Genomic DNA, 25,029 nt, shown 5'->3' with positions numbered 1-25,029 from the left:
AAAAAATTAGCTTAGATACCTTGCATGAGCTTGACCCAAACTCGGTTGACCTGACTCATGAACACCTCTAATTTAGATTAACTCAAAAAAATTCTTTTAGGAATTTAGTCTTTTTACTTTTTCAGATATAAAATTTAGAACTAATTATTAACCTCGTTAAAATTCTTCTATTAAATTTTCTAATATAACATATTGAAATTAAAAAAAAATACTCATTTGATAGCCATATAATAAAAAAAATGATATTATAATAAACTTGAATTTAACAGAAAATTTTACGAGCGTTAATCATTTTTAAAAATTCACATCAACATTATAATGAGAATAAATGTGTCTAAAAACCTAATTTTATTTGGTATTTTAGCTCCTCTTTTGCCTTAAAATTCTATTTATCCTTTATGTTATATTAATTTCACATTACCAAACCAAATATTTATTATTAAAAGAAGTTAAAAACTTGTAACTAACATATCAATTGAGTCTTAACTCGATTGGTATGGGTATTGTTGTCAATGCAGGAATATGTGGGTTCAAGTGCGTTGAAGCGCAATATCTTCCTATTTATGAGTTAAAAAAATACTGTAGTGATACTGTAGCGTGAGAAAAAAAGTAAGTTTAAACGCACCACACCGCAGTCCCAAACCCACCTTTAATCTGGAATTTAATTACATAAATAAAATTGAATGACAACTTTGAATATTCTTTTATATTCTCCAATATTTTCATCATAATTTTTTGTTCTAAAGAAAGCCTAAGTTTTCTTTCAAACATGATGTAATGGTTAAATGAAAAAAAAATAGTATATATTTAATAGAAATTGGTCAATTTAATAACATCATTTTATGGAAAGCAAACACTTCCACAGTATTTTCTAGTAAAATTAGATTATGTGCAATTTTTAAAATTAAAAATTTTAGTCACACAAATGAAAAAACAAATAAGTAAATAAAAATATTGAGTTTGAGGTCGTAAAGTTTTCGATTCTGATTCTGTTGTTCTTTAGTATTATTTTAGAGAATGAAGTGAAAGTCGAGTTTTTTTATGGTATTATCAATTAAATTTTAATTATTAAATCAAAAGAGTAAAGGGATTAATTTTAAATATATAAAAAGTACAAGGATTGAGAGTAGAGTTTAACCTATAATACATGTACATAAAGGGTTGCATAAGCATATTGACTAGAAAAAAAAAGTCAAAAATATGTTGTTACCACCTATGGTCATTCATACGCCACCTCATATAATGATAATAAACATATTATATGGAATAGCTTTTTTAACTTTTAAAGTATAGGTATTAAGTCGTAAATTCTATCAAAGTACAAGGATTAATTGTATATTTTAAAAAATAATAATTTGATAAACAATGTATAAATATTGTCCATTGGATTAAGTTCGAAATCAAGCTTTTATTAGGGTAAACTACATTAATAGTCACCCAACTATGAAAAGTTACAAAATGGTCACTCAATTATTCAATTATATCTTTTTTAGTCACCTAACTATCTTGAGTTTTTAGGTGTTTCCATTTTTACGTTATATAATCGGGTGACCATTTTATAACTTTTCATATGAATAAAAAAAACATAATTGAGTGACTACTAATAAAATTTACCCCTTTTTATATAACTTTTAAATATTGAACCGACTCTTAAATAAATATCTTCATAGGGGTGTAGTGTTTGATATGATGTTCAAATGTGCCATTTGAGACTTTTTCTAGAGGGACCTAATAAAAAAAAGATTCATTGAAAAAGTTGAATTTCAAATTCATTGCTTTATATAATTATATATGAATCGATTTGATACAATTTCTAGATCAAAACGTGGATCTGTTTCAATTCAAACCACTACAATAGTTTCGAATTTTTTAATTATATTTTTAGAAAACAATTATAGATATTATAGTAATTACAAAAATATTAATAATCGATAATATTTAAAATCGTTGATGTCGATTGAGTCTTAGTTCGATTGACATAGGCATTGTTGCTAATATAGAAGGGCGTGGGTTCGAATACGCTGAAGTGCATTATTCTCCTATTTATGGATCAGTGATGGATTATAGCCTTCTAGAATTTGTGTCAAAACAAGTAGATATAATCAGAACTTATAATAAAATTATTTAATCATCAACTTAATTGAAAAATTTGTTTCTTTTTACAAAATAAGTTATATGATTTTAATGGTATTTTTGCATTTTTATTAATTAAAATCAATAAAACCTCTCACATTGTGAGAAATGGTGAAGTTAGTTAATTAAGAAGTATATTTTTATAAGAGCAAAAATGTAATTTCACTATTTTAATAGTTTATATCTTTATAAAATTTTTAAAGATAATCTCATTACAAGTTACGGTCATATCTGTTCTTTTTAACACAGTATCTAGAATTACCCATAACTTCTTCCTAACCCATAAATAGGAAGATAATATACTCCAACGTACTCGAACTCACGTTCTCTTAAATTGACAACAATACACATACTAATTGAGTTAAGACTCAATCGACAGAACACTATAATTTTTAGATCTTCAATCTTATATATTTTTTCATTCAAAATTTTGTTGAATTTTTATATAAAAATTTACTAATAATAGTAGTTCCGTTAGAAATAATAATTGTGTTAATACTTATACAAGTCATTTAAATTCCAAATAATAACAGTAATTTAGCCATTAAAGTTGAAAAATTAATATCGTGTTCTTTATTTGGGCTGCAGTTTTCCAATTTGACCCACTAATCTAAATTTCACCACAAATTTCACATTTTTGATCAAAATTTACTAATTTGTTATCTTCATAATTATAATAACTAATTTAAATTTTCAAAATATTATTTTAACATGAAAAACCATTTAATGTACTGCTAGTAGAGCTTTTAGACTCTACAAGAATGGTTAATGTGTTGATAAGTGTCTTATTAACATATAATAAAATATTAAAAAAGTAAATATTTTAAAAAAAAATGATACATGTCAATTTTTTAAGCATGTTTGTGGAATAAAAAAAATACACTTCCAATGTTCCAAATACCCACTCACAGGGGCGTAACTAAGAGGTTGGTAGGGCCCCAACCCCTCTAAAATAGAAAATTTTTCATTTAAGTCGTTTAAAATTTTAAACTAGTAAAGGTAAAATAGCATTATAGCTCCCTAAAAATGATAAAAATCTTATTTAATACTTTAAAAATTATAAATATATAGAGTATTAAAATAATGAAATTGTATTTTTACTTTCATAAAAATTATAATTTAATTTCTACCCTTAAAAAAATTTAAACTTTAACTTATGTTTTTCTTAAACATTTTATATTTTAATTCTTTCAAAGAATTTTCCATATATTTTTCTTTATCATGTCACTTTTATAATTAAATTGATAGGAATTGAATTTAATATGAAAACGAAATATGCACGCTTTTATTTATTTATTTATTATTAAAAAACATTCTCTATTCAAACAATTTTAATTCAGTCGTAAGCTTATACATAATATTATTGACCAAACATCAACATCAATAAAAATAATACTATAGAAAAACACATAAATCCAAATTAATAAATAAATAAATAATTAGTTATCAAGTTGTTGAGTTCTTGTGTTCATATTTGCCACCACAAAAAATAATAATAATAACTCAGAACTCGAGAGAATACCGATAATTATAGAAAGTTTGATCGGTTATTTGATAAATTATGGTTTAAAAAACTTCTTTCGAATGAGTTAAAATTTCTTAACAAAACCCATTTTTTATAAAGTTAAAAATGTCATAAGTCCTTATATTCTTCCCAAATTTAAAATTTAGTCTTTGTTTTTTTTTTCTAAGAACTTAGTCTCTTTATCTAATTTTAAAATTTGAAAAATAGATAAACTAAATTCCTAGAAACAAAAGTACAAGGACCTATACTACATTTTAACCTTTTTATAATCCAAAATTTTCAAAGGAAATACATTGAATTTTCAAAGTTGAACTAAGCTATATAAAGTAGCCTCCCTTCTCCAACATTGTATCATAACAAAAGCTCTTTAAAAATGGCAAAGCTACAAATGAAACCCTTGGTTTGCATTTTGTTCATTGTCATCATCTTGCAACATTCAAGGCCAACAACATCTCAAGAAGTGGGTAAGTAAACTATACTAACCCATAGCTATAATTTTTTCTTTCACCATTAATATTTAAATAATTCATTTGGGTTTTTTTTTAAAAATTTTTTAGAGGATGAAAGTGAATTTAGTTATAGTGAAAACAATGAAAGAGGACCATCAAGATGGGGAGATATTCATGAAGAATGGGGTGCATGTAGCAATGGCACAATGCAATCCCCTATTGATATGTTCAATCAAAGAGTTCAAATTGTTTCCCATTTAGGGAAACTTAAAAGAAGCTACAAACCAGCTAATGCTACCCTAAGAAATAGAGGCCATGATATGATGGTATATAATTAAAATCAAAGCTTGTCTTTTTTCTTTTTTTTAAAAGGGTAAACTACACTAGTAGTCACCCAACTATTAATAAATTTCTTTTTTAGTCATCAAACTATGAAAAGTTACAAAATAGTCATCCAGTTATTAGTAAACTTCCAGTTATTAGTAAACTTCTTTTTTGGTTACCTTACTATGAAAAGTTACAAAATGATCACTCAACTATTCAATTTTAACTTTTTTTTCACTAACTATATTGGATTTTTAGGTGTTTAGCCAATTGGTGACCATTTTATAACTTTTCATAATTAGGTAACCAAAAAAGAAATTTACTATTAGTTAGATGACTACTAGTATAATTTATCCAAAAAAAACTTGAATCAACATACTTTGTGTGTATGCAGTTGAGGTTTGATGGTGAAGCTGGAGCTATAGAAATCAATGGTACTGAGTATGCACTTCAACAGTGTCACTGGCATTCTCCTTCTGAGCATACCATTAATGGCAGAAGGTAATATATATAATTTTGAAATGTTCATATATTCATGTTCTTTTTTTTTAATATAATCCCGTGTTACAATTTCATTGCAATAGAACCAACTAAAAGTATATATTTTTTAACTTTGAAAATTCAGGTTTGATTTAGAGGCACACTTGGTTCATGAAAGTGCAGATGGTAAGATTGCTGTAATAGGGATCATGTACAAGATTGGAAGACCAGATCCTTTCCTGTTATCAGTAAGTACAAACATTTATTTGTCGGATGTAAATGTTCTATACGGAAAAACATATTTGTAGGGATGAAATCATAAATTTTATGTTGGGGGCAAGATAAAATTAAAGTATCTTAGGAGGCCAAATGGATAAAATTTAGGGATTAAATTGAGAAAAGTTACCAAATTCCCGGACCAATATAGACAAAAAAAAGTTCAAGGATCAAGTTAAAAAAAATTGTCAAATTCAGGAACTAAATGGTACTTTATCCTGTTTTAAAATAGTTTTTAAATTGAAAAAGTAAATTTTCAAATGGCCAAAATAAAAAAAAAAATTCACATATGACTAAAGCAAAAAAAAAAAATCAAATCAAACCATTTATACTTAAAAGGACTAAAAGTGAAATTATACCATTTAGCCTCTACCTTCCACCCGGCTTCCTCCCTGCACACGAAAACTCCAAAAAAAAATTAAATCGAAACAAAGAAATATAACAATTCCGGTACCGGAATTTGTCTGTTATTGCAGTTAGAGGAACATTTAACAGCCATTACAGACACAACCGAAGCAGAAAGAGCAGTGGGTGTAATGAATCCAAGGGGAATAAAATTCGGAAGCAGAAAATATTACAGATACATCGGCTCTTTAACTGTTCCTCCTTGTACTGAAAACGTTGTTTGGAGCTTTGTCCAAAAGGTTCATTAATCCCTTCAAAATTTATTAAATAAATCTTTTGTCTTTTGTTCTTTAATTCGTAATTTACGATATTGTAATTTATCTTTAAAACAGTTTACTGATCATTAAAACCTGTTTTTTTTTTTTAATCAGGTGAGGACTGTTACAAGAGAGCAAGTGAGGTTGCTTCGTGTGGCCGTTCATGACGTAAGTTCTTAAATAAAAAAATAAATATAAATATTTATATTATATATATAATAATTTTAATTAATTATTTGCAGGATTCGGATACTAATGCAAGACCATTGCAGCCAATAAACGAACGATGGATTCAACTCTTCAGACCAGATGATAAAGAGAATTAATAGAGAGAGATATTCATAGTATTATTTTGATTATGTTTTAGAAATTATTTAATATTTTTATAAACTTTTTTGAGCTTAATTATGTATTCGTTTATTATTATTGTTATTATTAAAATGAATATATTTTTAATATTTTTATTTAAATCTCACTTATTTTTTATTTTTGAACAAAGATAACCCTAACCATATAATATATGTATAGTTTTATGTACCACCGTTTGCAAATTTCTCCTTTTTTTTTATAAGTTTTGTTATACCCTTAAACTTTGAGAATATTCTTTGGTACGACATTAAGGAGGGTCTTATTTATCCTTTGAGAGCACCCCTCGGAGATATTACTTGGCTTAGTACCCATTTGGATCTTACTCATTAATTGTTATCTCTAAATCTATTTATCACGTCTCATCTAAAGTGATTAACAATACGATCAATTGTCCCCCTACTTAGCTCTATAGCGATGAATCACTTGGCCACTTGTCCCTGACCCACTAATAGAGACTTGACATCTAGTACCTCAAGATTGTTGTTAAGCGTATAAAATCCCTTAGCTTTAACGGAAAAAGGAGGAATCTTTCTCTTCTAATTTTATCCCCCAAGAACATCGATTATGGTGGCTCTCGACCTTGTACCTAACAATGTGAATCACCTAGGTTTGTTGTAATACCCCACACTCGATTTGATCGTCGAATTCAAATGTGTGATGTCAATTACGTCACCGAAGCAACTCAAGCTACTGTAACACAAATAAATTCAATTCAATCATCAATTTAATTCATATGCATGCATTTAGACAATCTTTGGTTTTATTTCATCAATTTACGGGGTTATATGAGTTAATTTCAAAGTTAGGACTCGAATCCAAACTTAAATGTCAAATTTGAAATTTATGTCTCGAGACAAAGATCCCCATGTCTCGAAACATGTCATAAATTATTTTGAGATTTTTAGCTTTGAAGTTAGTATGTCTTAAGACACCCTACATGTTATGTCTCGAGACCAACTTCCTCTGTTTTCCTATTTTTGCTTCGATATTTCAATGTCTCGAGACAAGGAATTTCTGTCTCGAGACCTAGAGCGGGGCAAAATCTATTTAGCCAATGTTCTTCTGTCTCGAGATCTAGGAACAATTGTCTCGAGACTTCATCCTCTAAAATACAAAACTTAAATGAAATTTGTTCTAATGGTCTCGAGAGATGCTCTTTCTGTCTCGAGACTCGGTGACCAAATGATCAAAATTCTACATTTTTATGAGTCCAAAACCTTAATCAATTCAACCCAATCTTACCTCAAAACATAATCATCAAAGTGAATGATCTAAATACTTTCAAAACGTCACCAAATCCTAACCTTTCATACATCAACACTTAATCAACCAATTCACACAATCCAACCAACATATAAGCAAGCATAATTAACAACTATACACATTTTTTAATAAATAATGTAAAAATGTGATAATTTCTAAATCCCAAATCAAATAAATATTTACTAGAATTATATTTACGAAAAATTTCGATGAGAAACAATGACAAAAAAATCACTTAAAAAAGAAAATATGGGTGATTTTATCGATAAATGTTATATGTTTAAGTTTGTATATTTAAAAAAAAAAGAATTAGTTTTTATTATTTTAGAGTTTGATTGTAGGAATGGAATTAAAAATTCCATAACTCATAATTAAATTATATATATTATCATATTGTTTTGATTTTATAAAATCTAATTTAAAATTATGAAATTATATAAATACCCTTCTTTTAAATTATAATTAATATTATTATGAAGATATTTTTGTATTTTCATTCTTTTATATAATCTCAAAATAAAAAAATAAAATTATAAAAATTTATTAAAATATAAATTAATTACCACTCCATTTATATTTATTATTAAATAAAACTTTTAAAAAAATTATTTTTAACATAAAATAGAATATAAATTAAATAGCTTGGTAGAACATATTTATAATGAAAATAGATCGTGCATAAATTATAATTTAATTATAAAAAAAACTAATAAATTTAAAATACAAAATATTAAATACTTAAAATAAATTTTAACATAAGTTCATTGTAATAACTAAAACAACACAACAAATCTCTATTGTCTTCTTCTTTATTTGTCTTTCTTTAAAAAAAAATTATATTACAAAAAAAAAATCTTTTTTGATTCTCATTTCTCTCTCACTTTAACATAAAAGCCAAACTGATCATCAGGTAAGTTTCTAACCCTAACATTTTCTTTACGAAATTTTATTTTTTGGGGTTCTTTTTAATATTTTAAAAATAATTACCAGATTACAATTTTATAAATTTAATTATTTGTTTGAATTGTTGAATTTGATCCGAGATTTTTTTTTCTTATTATTTTATGTAATGGATCAGAGAAAATGATAAAATTAATCTGGAGATTGAAAAAAAATTTATAAATTGCATTGTTGGGTACTTGTTTGAATACAATTTAAAGTTTTTGGATTTAATTTCAATTTGCATTTATTTATTGGTAATATAGATATTGAAGAATGTTCCATTCGCTCCTCAAGGTGCTTATGGGAGGTAGCATTTTATCTTAAATAGACTGCAAGATATAGCATTCCTGATATGGCCACCATTCACCGCAGGTTACCATTTTTTTTGTTTATGGGTTAATTTGCATTAGATGTGTCCCAATTGTAGTTCAGATTTTAAATTGGTTCTTTATTTGAGTTCTTAAAATTTTTATATTGTATTAATTGGATATTTTTATTAATCTAATTTCGGCTCGAATGTTAAATGTTAGCTTAAATCTGATGTGAAGTATATTTAAAACGTGTGAATCAAAGTTTAAACAAGTATATACCTAGAGACGAAATTACATGGGTACTGGAAGGAGCATGCCCCACTTTTAGGTCCCTCCCAACTTTGAAATTAAAAAATTGAGCTTTCTAGCAGTAAAAGTACGATGAAGGTTCTTGTAGTAAGGGTTAGATTGCATTTTTCCCTCTCTACTCAAAAAATAGACAAATTAGTCTTGGTACGTTAGATCAAAGAGCAAATTGGTCATTTTTTGTTAAAATTTTATTCATTTGTACTATTAAAAATTGGCGTGACTGATAGAATAATTAAACAGTGCCACGTGTATCTTATGTTGATGTATAAGGACTAGTTTTTAACTGTAGAAATGGATAAATTTCTTTTTACAGAAGGACTAGATTGCTTTTTGATCTAAGGTATAGGGACTAATTTGTCTCTTTTTTTAGTATAGGGAGAAAATTGCAATCTGAATCCTAGTATAGGGGCCACCATGATACTTTTATTACCTTGGAGCACTCAATTTTTTTTGGTTTAAATGCCTCTTAGGTCCTTGCTGATATCAAAATTAGACTCTCTCTTCTTTTTGGTTTAAATGCTTCTTAGATCCCTGCCAATTTTGAAAATGTTAGTTTCTTTTTAATACGTTACATCTAAGCGGTCCATGTGATAAACACGTTTAAATTTTGATAACATATTTTAAATATGCTCCACATCATGTCCGAGCTAACAATTAATGCACAAGCCGATGGTAAATAAAAGAAAAGACTTGATTGATGGGATACTAATACTTTGAAAACTCAATTAGAATCCCTTGAAATTTGATGACTAATTTAAAATGTGGACCATAGTTTGAGGACTTTTTGGTGAAATTAGCCCTATGTTCATTGCTAAAAACTATTTCAATGCTTTGACAGTGGAGTTATTAAGAAAACAAAAGACAGTGCCCGTTTCATTATCACGACAATTATTGGATTTGCTTTAGGATTCTTCATTGGTTCTTCATTTCCATTCTTTTCTCATTACAAGGTACCTTCTTTTTCCCTTCATTTATGTCTTACATAATCTTCACTCATATGATGGTTTTTGAATGGTCTAATTTCGGTTTTTAGTCCTTCTGCTATGTTAGAAAAACGAGACTCTACTTTAATTTGGTATAATTTAATCCTTTTACTTTTATAATGTTAGTAAATTATCTAAATTGACAGCATCGCTAATACGATGACTGTGAAACTTTAATCTTATATCATTCAATCATGTAGTTAAGGTGGCCACGTAAAAAATACAGTCAACTATAGGGCTTGAATGGGGTAGGCAAGGACCTTGCCTCCCCGCCCCCAAATGATAAAATTGTCATTTAATTTTTTTAAATTTTCGTAAAATTACAAGTTAATATAATGATAAAATTGCACTTTAATTTCTTTAGTAAATTTTCTATTATTCAATGCCATGTAGAAATTTAGTCAACTATGCAAGGGCATAGACAAGGGGCAAGCAAGTACCTTGCCCCTCTCAAATGATAAAAATTCTATTTAATCCTTTCAAATTTTATGAAATTACATGTTAATATAATGATAAAATTACACTTTAATTGTCAAAGTGATTTTTTGGGTTCACCATTGCCACTATATTTAACTCTAATAAATTCAAATGTCAACTTACTTAATAATAATAAAATAATCCATATTGTCAATTTAAAAACAACAAATGGTGTCATGAATTCGAAACTACTAATAACATTACAAAAAATAGAGAGTCAAATTATGCCAAAAATTGAAGTAGACTGTTCAAATATTGAATTTCATTATAATATTAGGGACTAAAACAGTAATTAAACTTTTTCCCTCAATCCCTGCAGGTTTACTTACCTTCAAGCCATAGATCATCTATTGATGTAGCAACAGCATCTAATGACCAAGGTTTATTTGTAGTCAAATCTCCTCAAACAAATGTGGTCGATGTTCCCATAGGACCCAAGGTAACAGTACTTGGGTAAAAGTATCATGAAGGCTCTGTAATAGTAGTAGTTAGATTGCATTTTATCATTTCTACTTAAAAAAATAAGTAAATTAGTCCTTCTATTAAAAGTTCTATCTATTTTTATGGTTAAAAATTGATCTCTATATGTCAGTATAACGTAAAAGAGACACACCACGTGCCATTGTCTGGTTAATCCGCGAGGCAAACTAATTTTTAAAAATACAAATAGATGAAATTTTTAATAGAAATGACTAATTTTCTTTTTGATCTAATGTATATGGATCAATTTGTACATTTTTTTAGTTGAGGGGACAAAATGCAATTGGACTCCTAGTATAAAGCTTTCCATGATATTTTTACCCAAATTTTGTGAAGTGTTGTTTGTTAACAATTACGTCATAGTACTTGGTTTTAATCCAATGTTGTTGAAAAAAAAAATTCTGGTTTTTTTTCCCCCAGAAATATATTCGAAGGAATCCTCGGGGTTCAAAATTATTACCACCTCGAATCAATGTTCCAGAATCTGACCTTCATCTTCGCAGATTATATGGTTTACCTCCTCTGGTATAAAACACAATCATTGTATCATTGTATAATTGTCAGCTTCATACCACCTCCAAATATGCTCATAAGGTGTTTGCTGAAATGATTGTTCATTAAAAACCTGCAGGATTTGAAGAGGAAACCAAAGTATTTAGCAGCATTTTCAGTTGGTATTCATCAAATGTATAATATTGATGCATGTGTTAAAAAGGTTCAATCAATGGACCCAATATTCTGTCTTTTTTGCATTTTAATGTGTTTAGTTGTTGCTGTTCTAACAGTATTGTATTCTTACATGTTTTATTGATGTAGTTTTCTGAGGATTTCCAAATTGTGCTGTTTCATTATGATGGGAAGACAACTGAATGGGACCAATTTGAATGGTCAAAGAAAGCAATCCATGTTACTGCCAGCAAACAAACAAAATGGTATGTTCTACAGTGTTATGATGCATCCATCCATACATACATATGCATGTAACATGTTCATATACATACATAAAAAAATATATTCGTATCATTTAGGTGGTATGCGAAAAGGTTTTTGCACCCTGATGTTGTTGCTGCTTATGAATATATTTTCATATGGGATGAAGATCTTGGAGTGGAACACTTCAATGCAGACAGGTTCGTGTTATGTTTTCTTTTTCTTGTTTACCTAATGTTCAGCATGCATGCATGCATGCATATGTATGTATGCAGTGGCGAAGGAGGGGGCAGGCAGGCCCTGGTCCCCTAAAATGAGAAATTGTTTTTTTAGTCTCTCAAAATTTATAAAATCTTAAGTTAATATATGGTAAAATTATAGTTTGCCCCCTCCCAAATACTAAAATTCTGATTTAGTCTTTTTGAAAACTATAAAAACTTAAACCTATACAAAGATGAAATTACATTTTAGCTCTCATAAAAATATATAGCTCAACCTCGATCCCTCCTAAAATAATTTCTGGCTTTGCCCCTATATGTATGTATGTATTTTAATATTGTGTGACCAAGTTACCAGATACATAGAGCTGGTGAAGAAACATGGTTTGGAGATCTCACAACCAGGTTTGGGGCCCAATGATGTAGTCACATGGGAGATGACAAGGAGGAGAGAGGACCAAGAGGTTCACAAGTAGGCTCTCTTTCTCTACATTCTATACCTGTAAAACAAATGGTTCGGATTGGTTTTGAGTGAGATTCATTTGAATCGAGTTAGTTTATATTTTAAAAATTTTGAGTTATTTTAGTGTAAGTCAATTTTGGGGTCAAGTCATCTTGGGTTTGGATTAATTTCAAGTTTAAATCATTTTGATATCAAGTCCTTTTGAGTTTGGATCATTTGAGCTTGAGACTTAATTTTTATGTCAGGCCATTATAGGTTTGAATCATTTTAGGTTACTTGTCTAGATCTTTTTAAGTTTAAGTAAATATAAGTTTAATTCGATCAAATCAAGTTGGTTTTAGATAAGTCAATTTAGATTTTAAAAATTTTCAAGTCATTTTGGTTTAGGTCAGTTTTGTGTTCGAGTCATTTCAAGTTTCAATTCTTTCGAGTTTGACATTCAGGTTTTTCAGGTCTCGATCATTACAAGTTTATATCATTTTGGGTTCGGGTTGGTTCAAGTTTGACTCATCTTGAATTTGAATAGTTTCATATTTGGACAAGTTTTGAGTTTAAGTTAATTTAAGTTGAATGATTATGATTATTAACTCTTTTTTTTATGGTCGAATCAAGTTGGATCAAATTTAAATTCTAAATTTATCGATGAACATATCATTCGTTTATAGCTCTAAAAGTAGCTTAGTCCTTTTTAATTGTAGAGTATTCAAGTCTTTTTTTTAAATAATTTTTTTTACTTTCACCTCTCCAAACTTTTAAAATTTCATTTTAGCCTCTAATAACAAATTCCTGACTTCGCCGTCGTAAACAGGGTTAGCCTCGAGAGACCAGGCTGGTGTAGCGATCAACATTTACCACCATGTGCAGCGTATGCTCTCTCTCTCTCTCTCTCTCTCTCTCTATATATATATATATATACACATGATATATACTATACTTTCGGACCAAGTGAAGATTATGAAAAAACTGGTGCCATTTAACATTGTTTGATGATTTTACTCAGTTTTGTGGAAATTATGGCGCCTGTATTTTCTCGTGAAGCCTGGCGATGTGTATGGTATATGATTCAGGTAATGTATGTTTAAGGTTATTAAAAAAAGTAACATAAATATGTCTGTATTAAAAGTTTGATTGTATTTTACTTTTTTATTTTAAAAAAATGGGTAAATTAGTTTATGTATGTTAGATAAAAGAGCAAATTAATTTTTCTATTAGAAATTTCATTTATTTTTACTGTTAAAAACTGGTTTTTGTATATCAACATAATGTACACGTGAGGATTAAATTTTTAACAAAATGGACTAATTTACTCATGTTTTGAATAGAGTGGATAGAATGCAATCTAGCTCCCAGTACATATCCTCGATAGTACTTTTATCTTTTTAAAATGAGACTATTTAAGACAATTTGATACAACATTAACTCAAATATACAACCTTTCAAATGCTTGAAAAAATAACTGAACACATCGTATTTGACATTTATATCCGAGTTTTAAGCTTAGTTTGGATGGGCGATTAGGTGTGGTGCAGTGCGTTTAGCTTACTTTTTGTCTCACGCTACAGTATCGCTACAGTATCCAATCTCACTGCCACCGTTGTTTTTACACTAACCGCAAGTAAACGGACCGCCCATCCAACTCACCCTTAGTAACGTAGACCAGCACGTTTGAAAGTTGGTTTAATTTCTTTGAGCTCCTTCCCTTTTTCTTGATACTTACCAAAATGCTTTCATGTTGTTTGTAGAATGATCTTGTGCACGGATGGGGATTGGATTTTGCTCTCAGAAGATGTGTTGAGGTTGGCAATTTTTTATACTTTAGTCCCTGAATTATACCCATTTTCTCATTTGACATAATGATAGATTTAACCCCTAACCATTAATCTTTTTGTCACCTTGGCCTTAATTTTGGTTCTCGAACTTTAAAATTTAGTCAAAAAAATTTTAAGGATAAAAAAAGTTGATTGAATTGTTAAAATTTTAAGCGCAAAATGCACTGGTAGTCACCCAACTATTTAACTTTTTCTTTTTTGGTCACCCAAATATTAGAATTTTTCTTTTTCGGCCATTAGCCATTAAATTACTAACAAGAAGATAACTTGGCAGTAACCCTTAACATTTATACATTGTATCAATTTAGTCTTGATTTAGAAAAAATTAACCCTCGCAATTTTTTTTAAAAAGATCAAATTACACAATGTGTAAACATTGATGATTAATTTTTTAAGAATTAAGACTAAATTGATGCAATGTATAATTATGTCAATTTTACAAACTGTCATGTCATATTTTCATCAATCATTTAATGGTCGGTGACCAAAAAAGAAAACAATTAAATAGTTGGATAAGCATTTTTTAACTTTTCATAATTAAGTGACTAAAAAAGAAACTTACCAATAGTTGGGTGAGTACAAGTGTAGTTTACCCAAATTTTAAAGGTTTTGATGTGGCGACCCATATGATAGTCCATATATGCTTTATAAAAATGCAAAAAAGTACATAAGTGTACTTTTTTTATAAAAAAAAATGTGTTAATGACAGCAATGAAATGCATGTAGACTACCATACAGGTGATCACATTAGTGTAGTTAAAATTTTAAAAATTCAATCATTTTTTCTTTAAAAGAAGCAATTTAACTAAAATTTGAAGATTAAAGGTTAAATTTATCCAAAAAAAAAAGTTAGGGCCAAATTGACAATGAGTTAAACACTTGGGGCTAAATTCAAATGTCAAATAGTGACTTAAACTTATTTATTTATGAGATAAATATCAAAATTATAAATGAACTTTGATCCAATGCGCAATATCATACACAAACTTTAATTTTGTACATTATATGAAATTTCGATTTGATTCAATTTTTACAAATTACTAACAACATTAGTACCATTTGAGGTTGATATATTACATACACAAGTAACTATATTAATCCAATATGAAAATATGTATATATTAATTTTTTTTAAATATGTACAGTTGAATCAAAATCAAAATTTTATGTATACATATGAAGTACAATTTAAATTTCATGTGTATAATTACACCAAATTAAAATTCATATATTAATTTACACATCACACCAAAATTCATGTATAAATTTGATATTTATCCCTTTATTTATGTACACAATAAGAATCATGTTTCTTCTCCACAGCCCGCACATGAAAAAATTGGAGTAGTAGATTCAGAGTGGATTATTCATAAAGTAATCCCTTCTCTTGTAAATCAGGCAAGTTATCAGCTTCCCATGCTATGTTATGGTGTATTAATTTTCATAAATTCGAATTCGAATAACATAAATTTATTTCAGGAAGTGACTCTAAATTTAAATAACATAAATTTCTTTCAGGGAGTGACCAAATTTGAGAAATCTCGTAGACAAGAGGTAAGTAATGTATCTTTCGTTTTCAAATCCGAGTAACATAGATAAAAGTCTCCACGATTTGATTTTCTTTTTTCTTTTAGCAGGTTAGAATAAGGTGCAAAAGCGAGTTGTCGATTTTTCAGGATCGTCTCGCCAATGCCGACATGGCATACCATGCTCAGTTCGGAAATGGGTAATTTTTGGTTTTTGGTTTTTTGCTTAACTATATTACTTTTCTCACTTAGGTGCTTAAGGTTAAACTATCAATTTTGTCTCATTTATCCTAAAACTTTAGGTACTTAGTGTAAAAATGATATAGTCTAAGGACCAATTTTGTAATTAAACCTTTTAAATTTGTTTTTCCTCACACTTCCCTCATTATCTTCCTCATTTGTAAATTATAGTCATCTCAATTGATGTTTGTTAGGGTTCAATTTTTGACTCTCTTTTTTTCCTGAAAAAGTGTGAATTCAAGTTTGGATTGTTTCGGATTTGTGTTGTTTTGGGTTTGAGATTGAGACTTGAACATTTTAATTTGAATTATTTTTTATTCGGGTCACTTAAGTTTAAGTTCAACGATTTTAGATTATTGACTTCTTATAAACAAATAAATTTGGGTCGGGTTTGGATTTTAATTGAGTTAGTAATAATTGTGTTCTAAACAAAATGGTTATTTCTCATCTTTAAATAAACATTCATCTTTTTACATTTTGTACCCGAATCTTCGAATCAATATTCTTTTCTATTTTTTGAATTAGTATTCTTGTCTATTTTTTGGTTAAAAATGAATTTTTTATTGATATATTATGAAAAGGCCACATTAAATTATTTAATAAAATTACCAGAAAAAGTTGAAATTATGACTAAAATATACATTTTAAAAAGTCAATAGTAAAGGGATTAAATTAACTAAAAACACATAATATAGGGACCTTCTCAAGAATTTGACCTTTCAAAATTGCTTCCCCGCCAGATTCTCAAGCTAACGACAACATAGAGGAAAGGATCTAATTAATACACAGAACTGATATTTTGATGACTCGTCAATTAAAAGGAGTCAATTTAGAATCTAATCTTAATTTGGGGACTTTCAATGAAATTAACCCTGATATTTTCAAAAGTTTTAAATTTTGATGACGAATGAACGGTGATTAAAAAGGAAACCGCGCAGCCACCTCTATGCGCGCTTTCTTACATTAGCTTCTTCTCTCTTTCACGAAAAAAGAAAGAAAAAAATCCCTAAAATTCGCAGACACAAAAGATTTTTTCGAGAATCTCTTTTCATTTTCCTCTCATCCAAACAATAGTTTTTTTCCCTTCAATCTTCTCTTTGAACCAGGTCCTCTCTCTCTCTCTCTCTCTCTCTCTCTCTCTCTCTCTCTCTCTCTCTCTGCATCTTCTAACTCTTTTACTGTTGTTTTAAAACTTTTTTTTTGCTGCATTTTTATTTTCCATCTATCCAAACAAGCTCTTTACCAAAAGAAAAAAAATTTTGAGCTGTTATTTACTACTTTCTTATTTTGTTTACTTAATTTACATGCTAAAATGACAACTTAATTGATTATCCAGCCTAGAAAGTGACATTTCCATTTATAATGTTACTATATTATTACCTTCTTTTCGTTGCTAAATAATTTAAATTTTGATTTTTTATAAGATAATAAAGAAAAATGACAGTATATCTAGATTAGGTAATTTCCAAATGGGACAATAACTCTTTGTTAATCCCCCTCTTATACGCGTTTTAATTGATTTCTTTCGATTGAGTTTAATGTTATAAAAACGCGTTTAATTATATTTTATACGATATATATTATAATAGTGATTAACTTTTTTATGTTTCTTTTTAACAGATAATTAAAAAGAAAAAAAATTTAAACCATGAATGATGATTTGTTTGATGATGATGTAATAAAGTATTTGGATTTACCATTGGAGGATGTTGAAAGGATTGATGGTTGGTGTTAGTGGTAATGTTATAAAAGATTTTGGCTTTCCTTTGTATGACAACAATGGTGGCTATGGTGGCGGCAGCTTTAGTGGTGGTGAAGAGTGCGATTGTAACTTTCAGCATTTAGCTGGCTTTTGTGGTGGAGATTTTCTTGATTATAGTATAGTTGAAAGCCTTACATTTTCAGTGAGTGTTCCCTTTGTTTTCGATGTTTATGATTGTTTCGTGTTTAGTTCCTAATTTCCCATTGGCGTACCTTAGCTTTAGCATGAAATATTGGTTCGAAATCGGATATATTAGGAGACATATTAAATATATCATTTGTGCCACGGACTAAAACGTTAACATGCTTAACACACCGTCCGTGCCTTAATGGATTAGTCTTCCGAGAGTACATTCTACTATGTGCATGTTAAATGCTAAATGCTTTGTTGCAAGTCTTAGATTGTATCCTTTTCGGAGAAACCATTATAGCAATATGGTGATCCTTGGTTCGTTTTGGTTTAGAAACAATGTCTCCTTAGAGTACTTGCACATTCTATTCTTTATTGACTGAATTCTGCTTTGAAGCACGCTCGGGACAGAGCATCGTAAAAGCAGGTTATTTAGTGTGGCAAAGAGCTATAAAAATGTTGGGGGCATTGATTTGTTTGTAACAGGGTCTATTTTCTTGCTTAGTCTTGTTTGGTGATTTTGAAAAATCGGTGTTGATGTTGTACATTGCAAAAACCAAGAACATGCTGTTAAAAGGACGGTGGTGCAGCTGTTTGGTCCAACTAAACAAGCAGGCCCGACCAGTGGTTGGTTTGCCTTGCCAACCAATGGATTGAGGCCCACATAATTGAAGTGGCTCTCCTTATGATAAATTTTATATGTGATTTATGCTTATTATTATAGTTGGTACTTACTCTGAAATGGATGGTGGTCTTCTAACCATTTTTCGATTGAATTGTCGTACAAGTATGATAACCATGAATTGTTTTTTTTTTCCCTTTTATATCTAGTGTGATGGATATTCTCAGCAGTCGAGCTCTACCAAGGCATCCTACAGCGAGTCCATGGATGTCAAAGGTTCATCTTGGTTCCAAACCTCCAGTCCAGTGTCTGTACTTGATAGTCATATCTCTTCCTCGGGTGCAAACCGAATACCTATTAATCCTAATCTCAGTTTCCAGGGGAAGCGATGTAGAACCAATCGAAGACGAGCATCGACCTTGAACTCACCATTCACATTGCCTTTTGTATCCTCCACCTTTTCTACCTCCCAAAGATTTTATTTTCCAGTTGGTTCCAAATCAGAATCCGTAAGCCATCTTTCTCAGAAACCTACCAAGAAGAGACTAAAGAAAAAGAACCTGAAATTGCTTTCGGGGTTCAGTGAGAGCAACAACTCCTCCCAACAGCTTGTTATTAGGAAATGTGGGCATTGTGAAGTTACAGAAACACCGCAATGGAGAAAAGGTCCAATGGGTTCGAAGACCCTTTGTAATGCATGTGGGGTTCGCTACAGGTCTGGCCGCCTCTTTCCCGAGTACCGTCCTGCTGGAAGTCCTACATTCATTGCATCATTACACTCCAACTCTCATAAGAAGGTGGTAGAGATGAGAAGAAAAAGCCAATTCACCGGCGATAGCAATAACATCCGTGTTGTCAATCCGACAGAAACATCGCTTAGGTACCAACTTTACTGAAAGCTTGAAGTCGGTAGCTTCCGTCCTTCGTCTTGTAGACCTGTCAATTCAACGGCCCGATTGGTTCAAGGTAAATTGAACTGGATCAATTCAAGTTTTCAAATTTCCAGCTCATTTCAAGTTTGGATTAAGTTCGGGTTCAAGTTTTTTGGGTCGGGTCATTCAAGTTTGAATCATTTCAAAATTACTTATTTGATCATTTCGAGTTCAAGTCATATAGATTTAAGTTGTTTGACTTATTCATGTTTTGTGTTTCAAATTAGGTTTTAGTGAAAAGTTTAGTTACTTTTAACATGCTTGATAAGACCTATTCATATTCTTCTTCAATGCAATTTTATTTAGTGTCTTTTTTAAAATTGATGACGATGTTTTTTTTCCTGAACTTGGTTGAGAATTTTATTAATTCCATTACTAATTTACCATATAAAACCCTTAAATTATTATCATATTAATTTTTTTACATATTATCATATTGAAATTTTGTAAAAATGTAAATAAAGTTAAATTAATATGCTATAAAATATACAAATTACGCAAAAATCATAAATCACATACATTTTACGATGAAAATTTTACATTTAAAAAAAAAAGATAGCACTAATATATTTATTTATATCAAATAATATAATTATAACATAAAAATTCTAATAATTAAGTGATATTAAAAGGAAAATTTTCCAGAATTTAAAAAAAAATTAAAGTTTGAAACTTTGAGTATTTAAGTATTCAAGCTTATGTTACATTATACATTTATGAGTATTTTAATTTTATCATGAGTGTAAATTTAAATTTAAATTTTTTTAAATAATTTAATTTAATTTTTTAGTCACTCGAATTTGCATTTATAAAAAAAACTTATAAAGTTATAAATGGTTTTCAACCACGGTTAATGGTGAAGTCAACCATAGTTAGTCTTTGCCTATGTTTCTTTACGATATTTTAGTTTCAGTTTATATCACCCGTACGAGATATTGATGCCAGCTAAATAAATCTTAATAGTACAAAATATTTTTTATGAAAAATTGATAATTACAACTTTAAATAAAAAGAAATAAAATTTTTAATTGAAGTACTAATTTTCTGATAAATTAATTTATTTATTTTTTTAAAATAAATAGGTAAATACAAGGTATCCATCCTACTTTTACCATATATATATATATCATCTTTATCATCGTTAAGAGTATATATCATCATTAAGAGTATGTCAGAGTGAGGGCAAACCTATTTTCTGTCTTCTTTTTTTCAATGTTTGGTTTTTAAGGGAAAAAAAGGAGTAAGAGATTTACAATTAATTGTCTTAAAATTTAATGAACTGGTTTTTCATTTCATCTTCTCTCTTTAAATCCCCTTGTTCAAACTTCAACATTTTCTGCAGTTTTTTGTAAAAAAATGGAGCTTGAAAAAAGCTTAGACCCAAATCTATGGCATGCATGTGCTGGATCCATGGTTCAAATCCCACCAATAAACTCCAAAGTCTATTATTTCCCTCAAGGCCATGCCGAGCACTCACTTAACTCGGTGGATTTCCCGTTTTCTCGTCAATTCCCACCCCTTGTTCTTTGCCGAGTTGACTCGGTCAAATTCATGGCCGATGTTGAAACCGATGAAGTATATGCCAAGATCATGCTTACGCCATTACAGAACAATAAGCCTGATGTTGGAGACGATGATGGTGTTTCAAATGGCGGCTGTAATAATATTGAAAAAAAGGCTGCTTCTTTTGCTAAGACGTTGACTCAATCCGATGCTAACAACGGCGGTGGGTTTTCCGTTCCGAGATACTGTGCTGAAACCATTTTTCCCGCGTTGGATTATAGTGCCGATCCTCCGGTTCAAACCGTCGTCGCCGTTGATGTTCATGGTCAGCTATGGAAGTTCAGGCATATTTATAGGGGAACTCCGAGGAGACATTTGTTGACTACAGGTTGGAGTGCTTTCGTCAACCGGAAAAAACTCGTTGCCGGCGACTCAGTCGTGTTCTTGAGAGCCGAGAACGGTGGAATTCGTGTCGGGATCAGGCGTGCCAAGCTTGGGATTGGGGATGGTGATTGTTATGGAAGTTTGGGTTTTTATGGGGATTCAAAAAGGAACGGAAAAGTGAAGCCGGAGGAGGTTTTGGAGGCGGCGAAGGCGGCTTCCGGTGGCCGGAAGCCGTTCGAGGTTGTTTATTATCCGAGAACAAGCAGGCCGGAGTTTTGTGTTAGGGCATCTGCAGTGAATACAGCAATGAAGGTCCCTAGGTGTTGTGGCATGAGGTTCAAAATGGCTTTCGAGACTGAAGATTCTTCTAGAATTAGTTGGTTCGTCGGAACCATATCGTCCGTTCAAGTTGCAGATCCGGTCCGGTGGCCGGACTCGCCGTGGCGGCTTCTTGAGGTACAATATTCGATCCTCATTCACATATTCTTTGGTAAAAGTGGGATAGATTACATTTTGCAAATTACTTTTAAATTAAAAAATAAATTAATTATTTCTGTTAAAAATTTCATTTGTCAAAATAACCCGATAATGTATCTCGTGTAAATGTATAAAGACAATTCTTAATAGTAGAATTAAATAGAAATTTTAATAGCAAAATAAATTTATTGTTCGATATAATATATATAGATTAATTTGTTAAGAGGCAAAATACAATCCGATTTTTAATACATAGACTTTTTTGGTACTTTTACCCATATTTATTTGCTTATATATCTATGGTACATTAGCTGATTTGTATGTGTAGAACAATAGTAGTCTTGGACTAAAATAGAACAACATGAATCAAATTGTTACTATACGTTTCGTATCAGTTTATCCTCGCAATGCTGGTTCGGTTTTTGCTTTGCAAGTATGTTCTTGGTCATTTAACCTTATAACTGGTTCGAAATTGATCGAACCGTACTCGTTTTCGGTTCCTCGAAAGAGAAATGTACTCGACTCGTAGTAAAAAATGGATGCTTAAGCTTTTGTCGGTCCATAAACATTTTTAGCTGCCCTTCCTACTGACTTTGATAATCGATTCGCCGTTGCAGGTGACATGGGATGAACCGGATTTGCTGCAAAACGTTAACCGTGTGAATCCGTGGTCAGTTGAATTAGCATCGAACGTGCCCGCTATCCACCTCTCGCCCTTTTTACGACCGATGAAGAAATTGCGGCTCCCTCAACACCTTGACGGACTATTAGTGCAGTCTTTTCCAAGCAAGCCCCTTAGCCCAAGCAACCCGTTTTATCGTTTATCTGATAATGCTCATGTAGGGATACAGGGAGCCAGGCAAGTTCAATTCGGGTTACCTATATCGGATCTCCATCTTAAAAATAACCTGAATTCGGGACTGTGCCTGTCTGGTTTCCAGCGGTTTGATCTACACGATAGAACTCCCGATACATTCACAAACAGTTGCAATAATCTATCTTGTAATAAATCCAAAATCCCGAAAAAATGCCGGTTTTTACTCTTTGGTCAGCCGATACTCACTGAGCAGCAACTGTCTCAGAGCTCTTCAAGTGAAGCTGTCTCGGAAGTTGTTAGTGGAAACAGCTGCAAAACAAAAGATTCATCCAACGGCTCAGGATCTGTTATCGGGAACCAATTCTCTCCGGAGAAGTCATCTACTGCTCGATTTTTGTGGGATCGGGACAATCGAGCCATAGAACCCTGCATGGATACCGGTCATTGCAAGGTATTCATGGAATCGGAGGATGTCGGACGAACTCTTGACCTCTCGGTTCTCGATTCTTATGAAGATTTATACAGGAGATTGGCTAACATGTTCGGAATAGAAAGATCGAAAATGTCCGGACATGTGCTGTATCGAGACGCAACCGGTGCCGTCAAACGAACTGGAGATGAACCATTCAGGTATCTTTTTAAACCATTTTATCGGAACATCAAAATTTCCAAACTTTTAACTGCGGTTAGCTTCTTTCGGCTTATATTTACGCTATATTTTCGATCTTCTTTTCGGCATTGTAGTGCATTTATGAAGATCACCAAAAGATTAACAATAAGAATGGATTCAAGCAACAATACTATTGAAAGGTATGCCAAAACATTAGTAGCTAAAGCAGTGTGTCTGATTTTGAACAACCTGACTTGTTTATACTAAACTCGGTAAACCGTCTTCTTTTTTCAGGTCACGGCTCACCGGAACCCGAACTGCGGAAAATGGATTTCATGGATCAAACAAGACAGGTCCTTTAAGCATGTTTGCATGATTTCGAGCCTATGTATTCTGTTGTACAGGTTTCTTGTCTTTGTGTAAAATATCTTCAAAAAGAACATTTAAATGTCTTGTAATTTGTTGAATGTTATTGGTAAATTATTCTCAATGTTACCAAAATTATTAGTAAATTTATGTTTTTATTAATTTCAAAAAGTTACAAAATAGTTATTGAATTATTCGCATAAATTTGAAAAATGCCTTGCCCTCGAGTGTGGTTTGAACTATTGATTTGCATAACTAAAAAAGAACCAATTAAGCTTACGAGATTTTCAATTTTTCTTTTCAATATAGAGTTGATGGACCTCTTAATGCATCTTGTATTATTTTCGGTCAAGATTTTATCTCTTGATTCTATAGAGAGTCTCGAGTGCCTAAGGTTACTTTGAAAAAGTAATTAATTCAACCTCACGGAAAAATGATTTGAGTTTGGTCGAATAATTTCATACAATGAACTGAAAGTGTTCATTATTTCAAAGAAGAAAAAAATTAACTTATTCATATTTTATTTAATGATCAAAAGTGGATTATAATCAAATTATATTATATTTAAATACAACAATTAAATCGAGAAATTAAAATCATAATTTAACCCATAAAAAATGTCAACAAAATTTTCATCTTATTACCATTATTGATTTAAGCAAAAATCTTTGGATCTCCATGAAAAAAGAATAAGAAAAAATGGGATTGTTTTGGGATCATAAACACAGAAAACATGGAAGACTTTACTTTCTCAATAGGTTTGAAAATTACTGGATTTTGTGAAAACTAAAAAAAATATATATTTAAAATCCCAAAAAATAATAAATAAAATAGAAACAGCCACACGTGATGATGAGACCAATCATCAAACAGCAAAAGCGTTGAAAGTTGGGATGAGATGTGATCAATCAAAGCAAACCACGGTCCCACGTGTGGCCCTCCTTTTTCGTCGCCGTTTTGATGGTTGAGCTTCTTTGCTCCCTTATTAAAAATAAATTTTATTTGTTTAATCTAAAATTTAAAAAAAAATAAAAGTATAATGGGGATTAAAGGTCAAAAAAAAAAGAGGCATAGAACACTGAATCCAAAAAGGTTGTATTAATGGTGTCTTAAATGTTGTAAGAACCAAGTGCTGAGTTTTCATCCACTTTGAACAATTCATCCACATAAATGATTTTTATGTGAACAATTAATAATTAATTAATTAACCCAAGATCCAAGAATTATGAGTTGTGATT

General features: G+C 30.3%; 4 protein-coding genes across 6 annotated transcripts; all 4 read left to right on the top strand.

The window, feature by feature from the left end:
- Window positions 1-512: 512 nt before the first annotated feature.
- Window positions 513-6,180, top strand: LOC107952943 (alpha carbonic anhydrase 7). 2 transcript variants are annotated; one of them, XM_016888163.2, is made up of 7 exons: window positions 513-528; window positions 4,216-4,433; window positions 4,826-4,932; window positions 5,057-5,159; window positions 5,664-5,831; window positions 5,964-6,017; window positions 6,092-6,180. In XM_016888163.2, exons 1-7 carry the CDS (start codon window positions 513-515, stop codon window positions 6,173-6,175), a joined length of 750 nt encoding a protein of 249 aa, XP_016743652.1. In that variant the 3' UTR covers window positions 6,176-6,180. The 2 variants fall into 2 exon arrangements, with proteins under 2 accessions (XP_016743652.1, XP_016743643.1); XM_016888154.2 differs by lacking the exon at window positions 513-528 and adding an exon at window positions 4,028-4,122.
- Window positions 6,181-8,267: 2,087 nt separating this feature from the next.
- LOC107948839 (uncharacterized) lies at window positions 8,268-16,384 on the top strand. 2 transcript variants are annotated; one of them, XM_041085972.1, is made up of 15 exons: window positions 8,268-8,391; window positions 8,687-8,795; window positions 9,882-9,993; window positions 10,823-10,942; window positions 11,404-11,508; window positions 11,615-11,698; window positions 11,800-11,915; window positions 12,012-12,113; window positions 12,490-12,603; window positions 13,403-13,459; window positions 13,595-13,661; window positions 14,337-14,390; window positions 15,747-15,821; window positions 15,942-15,977; window positions 16,061-16,384. In XM_041085972.1, exons 2-15 carry the CDS (start codon window positions 8,776-8,778, stop codon window positions 16,151-16,153), a joined length of 1,155 nt encoding a protein of 384 aa, XP_040941906.1. In that variant the 5' UTR covers window positions 8,268-8,391; window positions 8,687-8,775; the 3' UTR covers window positions 16,154-16,384. The 2 variants fall into 2 exon arrangements, with proteins under 2 accessions (XP_040941906.1, XP_040941907.1); XM_041085973.1 differs by lacking the exon at window positions 8,268-8,391 and having other exon boundaries at window positions 8,402-8,795.
- Window positions 16,385-18,965: 2,581 nt separating this feature from the next.
- LOC107930071 (GATA transcription factor 11) lies at window positions 18,966-19,598 on the top strand. Its single transcript, XM_016861667.2, has one exon. It carries the CDS (start codon window positions 18,966-18,968, stop codon window positions 19,596-19,598), a length of 633 nt encoding a protein of 210 aa, XP_016717156.2.
- Window positions 19,556-23,937, top strand: LOC107930156 (auxin response factor 18). Its single transcript, XM_016861767.2, has 5 exons — window positions 19,556-19,668; window positions 20,977-21,977; window positions 22,616-23,445; window positions 23,560-23,625; window positions 23,720-23,937. Exons 2-5 carry the CDS (start codon window positions 20,991-20,993, stop codon window positions 23,799-23,801), a joined length of 1,965 nt encoding a protein of 654 aa, XP_016717256.2. The 5' UTR covers window positions 19,556-19,668; window positions 20,977-20,990; the 3' UTR covers window positions 23,802-23,937.
- The last annotated feature ends 1,092 nt before the right edge of the window (window positions 23,938-25,029 follow it).

Source organism: Gossypium hirsutum, chromosome A13 (assembly GCF_007990345.1).
Source record: "Gossypium hirsutum isolate 1008001.06 chromosome A13, Gossypium_hirsutum_v2.1, whole genome shotgun sequence".
Classification (NCBI taxonomy): domain Eukaryota; kingdom Viridiplantae; phylum Streptophyta; class Magnoliopsida; order Malvales; family Malvaceae; genus Gossypium; species Gossypium hirsutum.
This window is presented reverse-complemented; position numbering and strand designations above follow the sequence as displayed.